The sequence below is a fragment of the Delphinus delphis genome, chromosome 1, assembly GCF_949987515.2.
Source record: "Delphinus delphis chromosome 1, mDelDel1.2, whole genome shotgun sequence".
Taxonomy (NCBI): domain Eukaryota; kingdom Metazoa; phylum Chordata; class Mammalia; order Artiodactyla; family Delphinidae; genus Delphinus; species Delphinus delphis.
The window spans coordinates 143,873,892-143,892,282 of NC_082683.1; the positions used below are offsets into that span (position 1 = coordinate 143,873,892).

General features: G+C 34.7%; 1 protein-coding gene across 1 annotated transcript in view; it reads right to left on the minus strand.

The window, feature by feature from the left end:
* RPS6KC1 (ribosomal protein S6 kinase C1) overlaps positions 1-18,391 on the minus strand; it is a 219,030-nt gene that overhangs the window by 66,164 nt on the left and 134,475 nt on the right. Inside the window, exon 8 of the mRNA XM_059994920.1 lies at positions 16,438-16,530. Within this exon, the coding sequence (XP_059850903.1) occupies positions 16,438-16,530 (93 nt within the window). The remainder of the gene's footprint in view (positions 1-16,437; positions 16,531-18,391) is intronic.

Sequence of the window (18,391 nt, forward strand, 5' to 3'; positions counted from 1 at the left end):
TAGGTCCCCTTTGTTCATGTGAATGTCCATTGGATGTGGTGTTCCAGTACCACTTGTTGAAGCAACTATCTTTTCTCCATGGTATTGCCTTTACTCCTTTATCAAAGACCACTAGACTATATTCATGTAGATCTATTTCTGAACTCTCTATTCTGTTCCATTGATCTGTCTGTTCTTTCACCAATCCCACACTGTCTTCATTTCTGTAGCTTTATAGTAAGTCTTGAATTCAGGTAGAATTAGTTCTCTGAGTTTGTTCTTTTCCTTCAATATTGTTAGATTTTCTGGGACTTCTGTTCCTCTGTAAAAAATTTACAGTCATTTTCTCAACATCCACAAAATAACTTGCTGTGATTTTGACTGGGATTGCACTGAAAGTATAAATCAAGCTGGGAAGAACTGACATCTTGACAATAATGAGGCATCCTATCCATGAACATGGAATATCTCTCCATTTATTTAGTTCTTCTTTAATTTTTTCATTAGAGTTTTATAGTTTTCCTCATATAATGTTGTACATATTTTGTTAGATTTCTATCTAAGTATTCCATTTTTTTGGAAGTGCTGATGTAAGTCATATTGTGTTTTTAATTTAAATTCCCCTTATTCACTGCTGGTATATAAGAAAGTGATTGGCTTTTATACGTTAACCATGTATCCTGCAGCGTTCCTATAATCGTTTATTAGTTTCAGTAGATTTTTTGTGCTTTCTTTATATAGACAATCATGTCACCTTAAACAAAGTTTTCTTTCTTCCTTTCCAATTTTCGTATTTTTATTTTCTTTTCTTGTCTTATTGCAGTAGTGAGAACTTCCAGTAGGATGTTGAAAAGGAGAGATGAGAGAGGACATCCTTGCCTTGTTCATGATCTTAGCAGGAAAATTAAAGTTTCTCACTATTAAGGATGATGCAAACTATAGGAGTTTTGTAAATGTTCTTAATCAAGTTGAGGAAGTTTTCCTCTATTCCTAATTTGCTGAGAGTTTTTAATCATGAATGGGTATTGAATTATGTCAAATGCTTTTTCAGAGTCAATTGATATGATGATGTGATTTCTTCTTTAGCCTTCTGATATGCATTAACTGACTTTCAAATGTTAAACCATCCTTACACACATGGGATAAATCTCACTTGGTCATAGTGTATAGCTCTTTCTATACATTATTAGATTCAATTGCCTAGTATTTTGATTAGGATTTTTGTATCTATGGTCATGAGAGATACTGGTCTACAGTTTTCATTTCTAGTAATATCCTTAGTTTTGGTATTAGGATAGCACTGGCCTCCGAGATTGAGTTAGGAAGAATTCCCTCCACTTCTATCTTCTGGAAGAAATTATAGAGAATTGGTACAATGTCTTCCCTAAATGTTTGGTGGAACTCACCAGTGAACCCATTTGGCCTGATGCTTTCTGTTTTAGAAGCTTATTAATTATTGGTTCAATTTCTTTAATAGATATAGGCCTGCTCAGATTGTATATTTCTTGTGTGAGTTTCAGCAGACTATGTCTTCCAAGGAATTGGTCCTTTTCATCTAGATTATCAATTTTGTGTGCACAGAGCTGTTCACAGTATTCCTTTAATACCCTTTTTATGTCCATGTGTGTAGTGATGTCCACTCTTTCATTTCTGATCTTAGAAATTTGTGTCATCTCTCTTTCTTTCTTAGTTAGCCTAGATAAAGGCTTATTGATTTTATTTATCTTTTCAAAGAATCAGCTTTCAGTTTTGTTAATTTTCTCTACTGATTTCCTGTTTTCAACTCCTATGATTTCTGCCCTAATTTTTATTCTTTTCTTCTACTTACTTTGTATTTAATTTACTCTTCTTTTCCTCATTTCCTAGGATGAAAACTTAGATGACTGATTTTAGATCTTTCTTCAATTTTACTATATGCATTCAATGCTATAACTTCCTTCTAAGCACCACTTTCACTGCATCTCACAAAGTTTGATAATTTTTTCCTTTTCATTGAGTTCAAAATATTTTGAAATTTATCTTCAGATTTTTTATTTGGCCTACGTGTTATTTAGAAGTATGTTGTATAATCTCCAAGTATTTGGGAATTTTCTAGTTATCTTTCTTTTACTGATTTCTAATTTAATTCCATGTGGTCTAAGAGCAGATATTGTAAGAATTCTACTCTTTTAAAGTTGTTAACGTGTGTTTTATGATCCAGAATGTGGTCGTGATCTACCTTGGTGAATGTTCCATGTGAGCTTGAGAAGAATATATTTTATGCTATTGTTGCATGAAGAAGTCTGTAAGTGTTGATTATGTCCAATTATGTTGATTGATAGTGCTGCTGAGTTCAACTATGTCCTTAATGATTTTCTGCCTACTGGATCTGTCCATTTCTGATGTTGAAGACTCCAACTATAATAGATTTACCTATTTCTCCTTGTAGTTCTATCAGTTTTTTGCCTCACGTATTTTGATGCTCAATTATTAGGCACGTACACATTAAGGACTGTTATATCTTCTTGGATAACTGATCCTTTTATCATTATGTAATGCTTCTGATAATTTCTAATAATTTACCTTGCTCTGAAGTCAGCACTGTCTGAAATTACTATAGTTATTCCTGCTTTCTTTTGATTTGTGTAAACATGGTAAATCTTTCCCTAACCTTTTACCTTTAATCTAATGTGTCTTTTAAAATGACTCTCTTATAGATAACATATAGTTGGGTCTTGTTTTTTAATCTACTCTGACAAGTTCTGTCTTTTAAATGATACATTTAGACCATTGATCTTTATGATTATTTACTTCTATTAATTGCCCTGCTTATTTTTCCTATTTTTCTCCTCCCACTCTTCTTCTACCATTTGTGGCTTTAATTGATCATTTTATATGATTCCATTTTTTCTCCATTTTAGCAAATAAATTATAAATCTTTTTTTACTTTAGGGCTTGCCCTAGAGTTTGCGATATACATTTACAACTAACCTAACTCCACTTTCAAATAAAATTATACTGCTTCTCAGGTAGTACAAGTACCTTATAATAGCAAAATATTCTTAATCCATCTCTCTCATCCTTGGTATCATTGTCATTCATTTCACTTATACAGAAGTACACATAAGCATATATATACATACATAACTATACATAATTGGATACATTGTTTCTATTAATATTTTGAACAAGCTGTTTTTTTCTCTTTCCAGTATTCCCATTATGCTTATATTATGCCCTTTATAGTTATACCACAGTTCTTGGGTATCCTGTTCTATTTTTTTTTTTTAGTGTTTTTTCCCTTTGCTTTTCAGTTTCAAGTTTCCATTTACATATTCTCAAGTTCAGAGATTCTTTCCTCGGACCTGTCCAGTCTACTAATGAGCCAATCAAAAGCACCCTTCATTTCTGTATAGTATTTTTTACCTCTAGTTCTCTTTCCTATTCTTTCTTAGAATAAAATTCTTTCTCTCTGCAAACATTATCCATCCGTTCTTGCATGTTGTCTACTTTTTCTATTAGAACATACAGTATATTAGTCATAGTTGTTTTTAAATTCATGACCTGATAATGCCAACATTCCTCCATATCTGAGTCTGGTTCTGATTCTTGCTCTGTCTCTTCAAACTATGGGTTTTTGCCATCTAGTATGCCTTGTAATTTTTTGTTGAAATCTGTACATGATATACTGAGTGAAAGCAACTCCAGTTAACACTTTTTTAGTAATGTGGTGGTAAGATGACAGGAGAGGGGAGGAATTCTATAGTCCTATGATTATGTCTTAGTCTTTTAGTGAGCCTGTGGCCCTGGACTATGAATTTCACAAGTGTCTATCAGCTTTTCCTCAGCCCTAGATGGAACCAGATGGCTACAGGGGACTGGAGTTGGGTATTTCCCTTCCCCTACACACAAAGCTAGAGCCAAACTGGAGTTTGGCATTTCCCTCCTGCCAAGTCAGTTAGGCTCTAATAAGAATAGAATGTTCTGGCTTATTTCAAAATGTATACTTTTCCCCTTCCCCTTTCAGGAAGACTGAAGGGATTTTTTTCCAATATTCACTGTGAGAACCTGGTAGAGCTCCAGGAGACAAAACTCACAAAAGTAAGGGTACACCCCATGGAATTTTTAACTCTCAAACTTGTCCCTATTGGATCTCTGCCAATTTGTCAGTTACAGTCCAGTTTTATACCCTGGGACTACTTCCCACAGAGGTTTATGCTGATGGGTTTCTGCTTCAGTAACCTGTGATTCTCTGTATCTGATGTCTGTCTCTCCAATGTGGGGGGCAGCTATTGGCCCTATGACTTTACTTCTCTGGTAGATGTCAGAAGAGTTCTTAGTTTTTCAGTTTGTTTAGCTTTTTACTTGTTGTTAGGATGGAGTGGTGCCTTCCAAGATCCTTTCATGGCAGACCAAAAGCAAAAAAGGACTACAGTGATTTTTAAGTATTTATAAACACAGGTTTCAATAGCGACATTATTAATACTATGCTACACACAAAACCATTGTGATGAATTACTTCATTATAAATATATCTACATCTATATATAGTACTGCTGAATATACTATAATATACTGAAACTATGATTATATTGTATTTGCAGGTTCTAATTTGAGAATTGTTACTCTATTTTTATAATATACTATATATTTGAACTATATACTAAAAATATAGTAGTAAAGTGTATTGTTGTCTTATATATGTGAAAATTACTCTACATTTACTATAAATAATATTCACAGCAGTGATTTCTTAAAGGTTGCAACAGAATAATAATAAATTTGTCAAAAACAATATGAAAGCATATTGGATTATCTCACTTTTGTCGTAATATGAAATCAATAAATTATAGCAATAATTATTAATCCTTATCTAGTTTATTAGTAGTTTTTTAAATGTCTTTATCCTATATTACCTGGATTTGTAAATAAATGAAATATGGGAAATGAATAAAGTAGGAAAAATATAATTTTGTGACTTTAAGAATGATATATAAATGGAATCATAAAACATATATTTGAGATTCATTTTTTTTATATTTGAATTTTATTTTATTTTTTTATACAGCGGGTCCTTATTAGCCATCAATTTTATACACATCAGTGTATACATGTCAATCCCAATCGCCCAATTCACCCCACAACCCCAGCCCCCATGCTTTCTCCCCTTGGTGTCCATACGTTTGTTCTCTACATCTGTGACTCAATTCTGGCCTGCAAACCAGTTCATCTGTACCATTTTTCTAGGATCCACATATATGCGCTAACATACGATATTTGTTTTTCTCTTTCTGACTTAACTTCACTCTGTATGACACTCTCTAGATCCATCCAGGTCTCTACAAATGACACAATTTCTTTCCTTTTTTTTTTTTTTTAATAATTCTTTATTTTATTTATTTCTGGCTGTGTTGGGTCTTCCTTTCTGTGCGAGGGCTTTCTCCAGTTGCGGCAAGCGGGGGTCACTCTTCATTGAGGTGTGCAGGCCTCTACACTATTGTGGCCTCTCCTGTTGCGGAGCAAAGGCTCCAGAGGCACAGGCTCAGTAGTTGTGGATCACGGGCCTAGCTGCTCCATGGCACGTGGGATCTTCCCAGACCAGGGCTCAAACCCGTGTCCCCTGCATTGGCAGGCAGATTCTCAACCACTGCGCCACCAGGGAAGCCCAACTTCTTTCCTTTTTATGGCTGAGTAATACTCCACTGTATATATGTACCACTTCTTCTTTATCCATTCAACTGTCGATGGGCATTTAGGTTGCTTCCATGACCCGGCTATTGTAAATAGTGCTGCAGTGAACATTGGGGTGCATGTGTCTTTTTCAATTACGGTTTTCTCTGGGTATATGCCCAGTAGTGGGATGGCTGGATCATATGGTAATTCTATTTTTAGTTTCTTAAGGAACCTCAATACTGTTCTCCATAGTGGCTGTATCAATTTACATTCCCACCAACAGTACAAGAGGGTTCCCTTTTCTCCACACCCTCTCCAGCATTTGTTGTTTGTAGATTTTCTGATGATGCCCATTCTAACCGGTGTGAGGTGATACCTCATTGTAGTTTTGATCTGCATTTCTCTAATAATTAGTGATGTTGAGCAGCTTTTCATGTGCTTCTTGGCCATCTGTATGTCTTCTTTGAAGAAATGTCTATTTAGGTCTTCTGCCCATTTTTGGATTGGGTTGTTTGTTTTTTTAATATTGAGCTGCATGAGCTGTTTCTATATTTTGGAGATTAATCATTTGTCCGTTGATTCCTTTGCAAATATTTTCTCCCATTCTGAGGGTTGTCTTTTCGTCTTGTTAATGGTTTCCTTTGCTGTGCACAAGCTTTTTAAGTTTCACTAGGTCCCATTTGTTTATTTTTGTTTTTATTTCCATTACTCTAGGACGTGGATCAAAAAATATCTTGCTGTGATTTATGTCAAAGAGTGTTCTTCCTATGTTTTCCTCTAAGAGTTTTATAGTGTCCAGTCTTACATTTAGGTCTTTAATCCATTTTGAGTTTATTTTTGTGTATGGTCTTTGGGAGTGTTCTAATTTCATTCTTTTACATGTAGCTGTCCAGTTTTCCCAGTAACACTTACTGAAGAGACTGTCTTTTCTCCATTGCATATCCTTGCCTCCTTTGTCATAGATTAGTTGACCAGAGGTGGGTGGGTTTATCTCAAGGCTTTCTATCTTGTTCCACTGATTTATGTTTCTGTTTTTGTGCCAATACCATCTTGTCTTGATTACTGTAGCTTTGCAGTATAGTCTGAAGTCAGGGAGTCTCATTCCTCCAGCTCCGTTTTTTTCCCTCAAGACTGCTTTGGCTATTCAAGGTCTTTTGTGCCTCCAAACAAATTTTAAGATTTTTTGTTCTAGTTCTATAAAAAATGCCATTGGTAATTTGATAGGGATTGCAATGAATCTGTAGATTGCTTTTGGGTAGTATAGTCATTTTCACAATATAGTCATTTTCTTCCAATCCAAGAACATGGTATATCTCTCCATCTGTTGGTATCATCTTTAATTTCTTTCATCAGTGTCTTATAGTTTTCTGCATACAGGTCTTTGTCTCTCTAGGTAGGTTTATTCCTAGGTATTGTATTGTTTTTGTTGCAGTGGTAAATGGGAGTGTTTCCTTAATTTCTCTTTCAGATTTTTCATCATTAGTGTATAGGAATGTAAGAGATTTCTGTGCATTAATTTTGTATCCTGCAACTTTACCAAATTCATTGATTAGCTCTAGTAGTTTTCTGGTGGCATCTTTAGGATTCTCTATGTATAGTATCATGTCATCTGCAAACAGTGACAGTTTTACTTTCTCTTTTTCAATTTGTATTCCTTTTATTTCTTTTTCTTCTCTGATTGCCATGGCTAGGACTTCCAAAACTGTGCTGAATAACAGTGGTGAAAGTGGATATCCTTGTCTTGTTCCTGATCTTAGAGGAAATGCTTTCAGTTTTTCACCATTGAGAATGATGTTTGCTGTGGGTTTGTCATATATGGTCTTTATTATGTTGAGGTAGGTTCCCTCTATGCCCACTTTCTGTAGAGTTTTTATCATAAATGGGTGTTGAATTTTGTCAAAAGCTTTTTCTGCATCTATTGAGATGGTCACGTGGTTTTTCTTCTTCAATTTGTTAATATGGTTTACCACATAGACTGATTTACGTATATTGAAGAATCCTTGCATCCCTGGGATAAATCCCACATGATCATGGTGTGTGATCCTTTTAATGTGTTGTTGGATTCTGCTTGCTAGTATTTTGTTGAGGATTTTTGCACCTAAGTTCATCCGTGATATTGGTCTGTAATTTTCTTTTTTGTAGTATCTTTGTCTGGTTTTGGTATCAGGGTGATGGTGGCCTCAAAGAATGAGTTTGGGAGTGTTCCTTCCTCCACAATGTTTTGGAAGACTTTGAGAAGGATGGGTGTTAACTCTTCTCTAAATGTTTGATAGAATTCACCTGCAAAGCCATCTGGTCCTGGACTTTTGTTTGTTGGAAAATTTTTAATCACAGTTTCAATTTCATTACTTGTGATTGGTCTGTTCATATTTTGTATTTCTTCCTGGTTCAGTCTTGGAAGGTTATACCTTTCTAAGAATTTGTCCGTTTCTTCCAGGTTGTCCATTTTATTGGCATAGAGTTGTTTGTAGTAGTCTCAAGATGATTTGTATTTCTGCGGTGTCTGTTGTAACTTCTCCTTTTTCATTTCGAATTTTATTGATTTGAGTCCTCTCCCTCTTTTTCTTGATGAGTTTGGCTAATGGTTTATCAATATTGTTTATCTTCTCAAAGAACCAGCTTTTAGTTTTATTGATCTTTACTACTGTTTTGTTTCTATTTCATTTATTTCTGCTCTGATCTTTGACTTCTTTCCTTCTGCTAACTTTGGGTTTTGTTTGTTCTTCTTTCTCTGCTTCCTCTAGGTGTAAGGTTAGATTGTTTACTTGAGATTTTTCTTGTTTCTTGAGGTAGGCTTTTATAGCTAAAAATTTCCCTCTTAGAACTGCTTTTGCTGTATCCCATAGGTTTTGCATCATCGTGTTTTCATTGTCATTTGTCTGTAGGTATTTTTTTATTTCCTCTTTGATTTCTTCAGTGATCTCTTGGTTATTTAGTAACGTATTGTTTAGCCTCCATGTGTTTGTGTTTCTTACGTTTTTTTCCCTGTAATTCACTTCTAATCTCATAGCATGGTGGTCAGAAAAGATGTTTGATATGATTTCAATTTTCTTAAATTTACTGTGGCTTGATTTGTGACCCAAGACGTGATCTATCCTGGAGAATGTTCTGTGCACACTTGAGAAGAAAGTGTAATCTTTTGTTTCTGGATGGAATGTCCTATAAATATCAATTAAATCTATCTAGTCTATTGTGTCATTTAAAGCTTCTGTTTCCTTATTTATTTTCATTTTGGATGATCTGTCCATTGGTGTAAGTGAGGTGTTGAAGTCCCCCACTATTACTGTGTTACTGTCGATTTCCTCTTTTAGAACTGTTAGCAGTTGCCTTATGTATTGAGGTGCTCCTATGCTGGTGCATACATATTTATAATTGTTATATCTTCTTCTTAGATTGATCCCTTGATCATTATGTAGTGTCCTTCCTTGTCTCTTGTAACATTCTTTATTTTAAAGTGTATTTTACCTGATATGAGTATTGCTACTCCAGCTTTCTTTTGATTTCCATTTGCATGCAATATCTTTTTCCATCCCCTCACTTTCAGTCTGTATGTGTCCCTAGGTCTGAAGTGGGTCGCTTGTAGACAGCATATATATGGGTCTTGTTTTTGTATCCATTCAGCAAGCCTGTGTCTTTTGGTTGGAGCATTTAATCCATTCACGTTTAAGGTAATTACCAATATGTATGTTCCTATGACCATTTTCTTAATTGTTTTCGGTTTGTTTTTGTAGGTCCTTTTCTTCTCTTGTGTTTCTCACTTAGAGAAGCTCCTTTAGCATTTGTTGTAGAGCTGGTTTGGTGGTGCTGAATTCTCTGAGCTTTGCCTTGTCTGTAAAGCTTCTGATTTCTCCATCGATCTGAAGGAGATCCTTGCTGGGTAGAGTAATCTTGGTTGTAGGTTCTTCCCTTTCATCACTTTAAGTATATCATGCCACTCCGTTCTGGCTTGTAGAGTTTCTGCTGAGAAATCAATTGTTAACCTTATGGGAGCTCCCTTGTATGTTATTTGTCACTTTTCCCTTGCTGCTTTCAATAATTTTTCTTTGTCTTTAACTTTTGCCAGTTTGATTACTATGTGTCTTGGCGTGTTTCTCCTTGGGTTTATCCTGTATGGGACTCGCTGCACTTCCTGGACTTGGGTGGCTATTTCCTTTCCCATGTTAGGGACGTTTTCGACTATAATCTCTTCAAGTATTTTCTCGGGTCCTTTCTCTCTCTGTACTCCTTCTGGGACCCCTATAATGCGAATGTTGTTGCATTTAATGTTGTCCCAGAGGTCTCTTAGGCTGTCTTCATTTAGTTTCATTCTTTTTTCTTTATTCTGTTCTGCAGCAGTGAATTCCACCATTCTGTCTTCCAGGTCACTTATCCGTTCTTCTGCCTCAGTTATTCTGCTATTGATTCCTTCTAGTGTAGTTTTCATTTCAGTTATTTTATTGTTCATCTCTGTTTGTTTGTTCTTTAATTCTTCTAGGTCTATGTTAAACATTTCTTGCATCTTCTCGATCTTTGCCTCCATTCTTTTTCCGAGGTCCTGGATCATTTTCACTATCATTATTCTGAATTCTTTTTCTGGAAGGTTGCATATCTCCACTTCATTTAGTTGTTTTCCTGGGGTTTTATCTTGTTCCTTCAGCTGGTACATAGCCCTCTGTGTTTTCATCTTGTCTCTCTTTCTGTGAATGTGGTTTTTGTTCCACAGGCTGCAGGATTGTAGCTCTTCTTGCTTCTGCTGTCTGCTCTCTGGTGGATGAGGCTATCTAAGAGGCTTGTGCAAGTTCCCTGATAGGAGAGACTGGTGGGGTAGACCTGACTCAAGATTGACTTTTTTATTCAGCATAATGCCCTTGAGATCCATCCCAGCTGATGTATCAGTAGTTCATTCCTTTTTATTGCTGAGTAATATTACATGTTATTGATGCACCACAGTTTAACTGTTCACTTATTGTGAGACAGTTTGGTTGTTTCCAGTTTGGGGCTAATACAAATAAAGTTTTCTAATAGGTGTATAGTGATGCCTCATCGTGATCTTATTTTGCATTTTGCTAATCACAGGTGATGTTGAACATCTTTTCATATGCTAATTTGCCGTCGTTTAATCTGGTGAAATGGCTTTTTGTATCTTTTGTTAATTTTCTGGTTGTATTGTTTGAGTTTTTTAACGCTGGCTTTCAAGAATTCTTTATAGATTCTAGATGAGTCCTTTGTCATATATGTGGTTTGCAAATAAGTTCTCCTAGTCTGTAGCTTGTCTTTTCATTCTCTTAATGGGTTTTTCACAGACCAAAAGTTTTTAATCTTGATAAAGTCAACTTATCAATTTTTCCTTTTATGAATCATGCTTTCAGTGTCACGTCTAAAACCTCTATAAACCAAGGCTTAGCTACGGAAGATTTTTTCCTCTGTTTACTTTAAGAAGTTACATAGTTTCACATTTCACATTTACATGTATGATCCATTTGGAGCTAATTTTTGTATAATGTATGAGGTATAAGTTAAGGTTCATTTTTTTGCCAATAGACATCCAACTGTTCCAGCACTATTTATTAAAAAGATGATTCTTCCTACAAGGTCTGCTTTTGTACCTTTGTTAAAAGTCAGCTGGCTGCATTTGTGGGGCTATTACTACATTCTCTATTCTACTCCATTGATTTATGTGTCTCTCCCTACACCAATACTATACTGTCTTGATTACTATATAGCTATATGGTCTTGAAATCAAGTAAATTGTACCCACTTATTCTTTTTTCAAAGCTGGTTTAGCTATTATAGTTCCTATACTTTCCCAAGTAAATTTTAAAGTAAGTTGGCCTATGTCTACAAAAAAAACTAGAATTTGACAGAAACTGTGTTAACATTGTGTATTGATTTGGGGAGAATTTACATCATTTCCATCATTTCTATGTTGAGTCTTCTGAGCCAAAAACAATGCACGTTTCTCCAATTATTTAGACCTTTGATTTTTTTCATCAGTTTTGTACTTTACAGCATAAAAGTCTTGTACATATTTTGTTATATTAACACCTAAGTAGTTCAAGATTTTTGGAGTGATTGTAAATGATATTGTATTTTTACTTCCAGTTTCTATGTGTTCACTGTTACTATATAGAAATATAACATTTTTGTAAGCTGATTTTATATCTTGCAACCTTAATGAATTCACTTATTAGTTCTAGTTTTTTGATAGATTCCATGTTTTTATATGTGTAGAACATCATGTCTCCTTCAAATAGGGTCAACTGTTTGCTTTCTTTCCAATTCATATGCCTTTTATTTCTTGATCTTGCCTAGTAGTACTATCTAGAACTTCCAGTACTATGTTTAATAGATGTGCTAAGAATATGCCTTGTTCCCAACCTTAGGGTAAAGCATTCAGTCATTCATCACTAACTATGGTATTAGCTGTGAAATTTTTATCGATATTCTTAACCAAGTTGAGGAAGTTCCACTCTATTCCTAGTTTTTAGAGAGATTATTTTTTAAATCATGAATCGGTGTTGAATTTTTCGAATGTTTTTTCTGCATCAATTGGTACACTCATACAATTTTTCCTCTTGTTCAGGCGGATGGATTACACTGATTGATTTTCAAACACTGAACCAACCTGGCATCCCTGAAATCAACCCCACTTGGTCATGGGACATAATTCCTTTTACATACTGCTGATTTCTATTTGCTAATATTTTGTTGAGGATTTCTGTATCTGTGAATATTGGCCTATAATTTTCTTTTTTGTACTGTCTTTGATTTTGGTATTAGGACAATATTAGCCTCATAAAATGAACTGGAAACTGATCCACCTTCTTCCATTATCTGAAAAGAATATAAAGAATCAGTGTCAATTTAAAATTTTGGTAGAATTCTCCAGTGAAACCAGTTGAGCCCCAAGATTTCATTTTAGGAATTTTTTTATTGTAAATTCAATTCCCTTAATAGTTATAGGGCTATTCAAATTTTCCATTTCATATTAGGTTATAGTCTACACTTTTCTACAAATTGGTGCATTTCATCTAAGTTAGTAAAATTTTTCCCAATAGCAAGCCAACCCAAGAATTCTACCTAGCAAGCATCAGATAAAGTTGGGAAGCTATCTCAATTACAAAATGCCAAGGCACTTGAAGTAATAGTTTTAGGTTTACACTATGTGGCATCTCTTATAACAGTGACTTATAAAGCATCCCACTGAAGCTGTTTTTCAAGGAGTGGCAATGTATTTGGGCAATCCAACCATACCATCCTCACTGGTTGACCTTGTAAACACCATACACACACCACATGCAGAATGACTCTCCAGCTACACACAAACCAGAAGAGTTAACTGGACATGAAGGGATCACATCTTGGTATTTTTACTCTGATGTTCAAGTCACTGTTCCTCCTAGCCTTTTTTTTTTTTTAAACTCTGTTTAAAACTCACAAGAAGTTGCAAAAATAACAGAGTCCCATGTACCGTTCACCCAGCTTCTCCTGATGGTGACATCTTATATACCTATAGCACAATATCAAAACCAGGAAACTGACATTAGTACATTACTAGATTATGGATTCCTTTATCCTTTTTATAGATAAGCTATATAATAGTGAACTTTCTCAGAAACTCTCCCAGCACTTGGGCATCTATTAGCAATCAAACTACCAATCCAAACTCCTAATTCAACTGCAAACTACCTATATATAAACAATCCTTCTACACACAAACATATACATACTCTATATATTCATACCGCACACACAGAAACTTATATGAAACTTATATGAAACAATATATGTTTGAACTTATATGAAACAAACTTATATGAAAACAATAGCAATCCCATCCTTCTTATCTGAGTACTGTATTTCACTAATTTCTACTTTCCCTAGCCATTACTACATGAAGACTATGTGTAAATGAGTCTGAGGGCTAAAAGAAACCTTTAAAAGTTATCTAACATAAAAATCCATCCAATACTTGATTCCTTGTACAACATCCTCATCAATGATCCTTCAGCCTTTACTTGAGTACTTCTAATGACAAGAAACAAATAAGATATGAAGGAATCCAATCCACCTTTGGTCAATCCTAATTCTTGAAAGGTATCTCTAATCATTAGCCCAAAACTTAAAAATCTGTACTCACTTACTTCTAGTTGTATCCTTTGGGGTATATGAACAAAAAAGGCTTATCCCTCACTGTCTTTCTCCCAGGAAAGACAGATGCCCTATTTTTCCTAAGATGTCCTAGGTTTGCATCTATTGCTCTGGCATACTTAATAACCCCTTTTACCCTCAAGATCTGAACAGAACATTATATATTCACTCTATCCTGTATAGCCCTCAAAAATATGAAGACCACACGTTTTTATTAGGTTAACCTCATTTTTCAGCTCTTCTTTGTATGATACAATTTTGAGGGCCTTCACTAGCCTTATCATTCTTGCTTCTGAATGCACACCAGCTTATTGATATTCCAAGAGCTTAAGTTCCTTGTCCCATATATATACTAATGAAAGATTTTCTAATCCCAATTAAAGAACAGAAAGTCACTTACACCCCTCTGAATTCTAGACCAAGATACAGCATTGCAATTACTGTGCCTCTGGGTAAAGACATCTGAGTGTCTTGAACCATGATACTAGGTAGCAGTCTCACATTACACCAGTAGGTGTCACTCTATATATGATATATTTAAAGTTATCTAAGTCTCAATTTCATTCATTCAACAAATGTTTATTAATCATCCATTATGTGCCAGGCATGATTCTAAGTGCTATGAGATTATACAGCTGAACAAGACACGATCTTATTTTCATGGAGCTTACAGGCTAGATATTAATGAACAAATCTGCTTTATTTACTTTATATATAAAAGTCTATAAAATTCTATTCCTAGGCAAATTTTATTTTCCTGAGCTATTAGATAATAACACTCAAAATAACTCATGAAGAACATATTAATGAAACAGAATCAGAGCGGTACAGGTGAGATTAATGTATCCAGTGTATTTTCTACCTGTTTGAATTGATATAACACTTCTCTTCCAAACTTCAAGTTTCTAAAACCCAAATTTTAGGTATCCCTCATTACAGTGGGGAGGAATTTATCTTTAAAAAAACTCAAAACACAAAATTGTAAAGCAATTATACTCCAATTTAAAAAAAATTCAAACTTTTAAAAAATCTACCTATTCATGTTTTTACAAAGGAGAGACTGGTATACAAATTTTTAAAGATTATTTGTAAAGCTTATTAATTCCCAAGTTCATATTTCCTTGTTTCTACTTAGAAAAGTTAAAATGTCCCCTTCTAAATACCAACATACTCCCCAGGTTAACAGAACAAAGACAGTAATGAATTATGCCTCAGCACAGAATTTAGGAATTCTTCTACTGTCAACATCCTTATTTGGATACATGTGAGACTCATAGCTATTATCAGGACTTAAAGGTGACTACTCATGATTAGAGCAGAGCAATGAAAGGTCATACTTTGTCAAAATAAACAGATCTAAGAGAAGGAGGAGACACTGTACATCAAAAAAGTATATTTTCCTGCACAGAAATCCAAGAACCTTTCATTAATCCAAGAACTATTTAATTGCTATTTTACTTCTCTGTATTCTCAAATAGAATGTTCTCTAAACTGGAAAGGCTAGGAAAAACATGGTTAAGGAAATATTTCAGGCTCAAAAGTCCTACTGCTTAGAATTCTTTAACTTCAAAATTCAGTCAAATAAATCTATTTGAGAAAAATGATGCTTATAAGAATTTAATAAGACCTGACAGCTTCATGTAATATCCAACCTACTGTTTATTTTGAAATACCTCAAACTCTTATTAGCTACTGTTCAAATTACCTGAAATATCCTGCATATTGTTCAATTTTAGTATGGACTCACATTCATACTTTAGAACACAAGAAGTACTCAATGAACATGAAGTTATAAACAAACACTAAGGTGCTTCATAAAACATGGTTAACATAAAAAAGATTAATTTATAACTAATATTAAGATATTTTCTTTCACTTTGAAAGGTAAAGTGGTGGTTGACCAAATATATGTAAAACACGGTTTACTGTATATGATTTTTTAATTACATTTGTAAACTCTCTGACAGGCTCAGTACTGTTAATGTCTGGCATATCTGAGATGTCACCAAATTTGGGGAAACTCAATGGCAGAGACCTCTGTTATCACAGTACTTTTATTCCAAATATAAAAATGTGTGTGTGCAAAAGGGGGTTTAGTGTATTGGAAAAAGCACAGCTTTTGGTGTCACAACGATTTACATTTGAATTTCAGTACCACCCTAAATAGCTATGTGATTTCTGGGCAAGTTACTTAAACTGTTCTAAGCATTGCTTTTACACCAACATGGGAATAACAGGTTGGATAGGATTAATACATTGTTTATGTTATATAAATGCCTAATACATGGTTTGATACATAGCAGGTACTCAAGAAATGGTACTTATTAGGAGAATGTCATTTTATTTGACCATTAGATTGACTATACCAGTTAATGTTGAACAACTACTGACTCACTAGTTTTTATAACTATAACAGGTTTATAAAACCAAACCCCTTACTAGACTGAATGCCAACAAATAAGCACCTTCTCCTTTAACACAAGTATATTTTGCATGACCTTACATGAATTGCTTAGATAAAAGCTTTTTCTCTTCTCTTTTGTTATTTTAAAGTGCAGATGCATTTGAGTCATTTTCTCCTTTTGTTTCATATCCTTAAGATCCAAAGCTTCAAAGACATAATGTCAGCATGCATCGATTTATGACTGAACTCTTGAAGAGACACTGAAGAATTACCTTGTCAATCACCCCAAGGACTCTGAAGGCCTTCAGCTCCTCGGCAGGGCTCCTTAGGTTCCAAGGGGGCCTTGAACTTAGTGATCCTGGAGGCTAATGGAAGATATCAAAGATTATACATCAATCAGGGAGGTGCTTGAAGGAAGACTGCCTGCTGAAGCAAATGTCAGGCCAAAGGAACTAAATTTATCATAAATCAGAGAATGGAAAGATGAAAGGAGGAAGTTTCTATTTGTCTGGAATGTAAAATAAAAAAATAATCATATCAAAAATGAAGAAAATAAAAATCAAGAAAATAGTCGCAAGTAAATAAGTCGTAACATTGAAAACAAAATTTTAAAAAGAAAAATTAATGAGCTGATATAGTTTCTAGAGCAACAATGCAATTCAGAACTGTGCAGCTGTAATGAAACTTTGTAACAAATGGCTAACTGAGCCAACAATCAATCACAGCCTTATATTTACCCCAGAAGGCTCAAGAGTAATTTAGAAGGAGGGGACTAAAACAAATGTAACAACAGAGGGAAGGAACGTAAGTCATTTTCTCTCATCATAAAACTATAGTCCTTTAATGTTACTTTATAAACATATACTAGGTATGTTAAGAGGGATTGGCAAATTCAAGTTCAATCAGAATTGCCAATAATGGTGAAAAATTAAGAAACTCTGTCATATAACCAATAATTATTAGAACTGAGATTGTGTAAGCCTAGAAAAGAGATGATTTACAGAAGAAAGAAAATATTTTTTAATATCTGAACATCTGTGATGTGGAAAACTTAGTCTGTTCGCCACAAAAAAAAAGTCCAAAAAAGATCAGTGAATAAGGAAGGGATATTTCAGTACCACATACAATAAAGAATAATCCTAACTTTCCACCCATTGGTCTTAGTTTTTCCCTATCAGTAAAAGTAAAACATTAGACTAGATAAACTTAAAGACATCTCCATTTGGCATTTACAACCAGAAAGCAACGCTTTATTAATCCTTATATTAAAATGGTGATGCTGCAAAGGATGATAGGACACACAAAGCCTTATTATACCCTCAAAGCAGACCTTTTTGTTGTAAAAAAATCCGTTAGAATATGTAAGAAACATTTATCATCCCCATGAGTAGACAATAAATATCCTGGTTAACCAAATGTCATGATTACCAGAGTTACTGAGTTACATTTTTGATATTTCAAGTCCTAGTGCAGCTCAGCATCACTAGACAAGAAGCTCCTTGAGAACAGGAAATATGCCTTATTCGTCTTTATATTCACAGTGCCTAGCATGTTGGTTGGAAGCAAAGAGAAAGAGCAGAAAAGAGAGAAAGGAGGAAGAGAGCAGGGTAACAAGTGAGGGAGGTTGCATAGACAAATTAGGTGTCTTTTACATGGGGAAAACAGTCACTTTGTGAAATTTCCTAAAAGCAGCAATCCTAATTGCTTTCAAAAATTTTTTTGTTTTTAGGTTTAGTAAGCAAATACTAACTTCAATATGCCTAAAGAGGTGGTATTTAATTTTTTTTTTAAAAGACAACTTTTTATTTTTTAAAGAGACAATTTGAGAACACTGGTGACAGTGGCAACTGGACAGGATGATAATAATCTTTTTTTTAAGTACATTACTCTTTTTTAATGTTTTTTTTAATTTATTTTATTTTATTTATTTATTTTTGGCTGTGTTGGGTCTTTGTTGCTGCGTGCGGGCTCCCTCTAGTTGCGGCGAGCAGGGGCTACTCTTCATTGCGGTGTGCAAGCTTCTCATTGCGGTGGCTTCTCTTGTTGCGGAGCACAGGCTCCAGGCGTGCGGGCTTCAGTAGTTGTGGCATGCGGGCTCAGTAGTTGTGGCTTGCGAGCTCTAGAGCACAGGCTCAGTAGTTGTGGTGCACGGGCTTAGTTGCTCTGCAGCATGTGGAATCTTCCTGGACAAGGACTTGAACCCGTGTCATCTGCATTGGCAGGTGG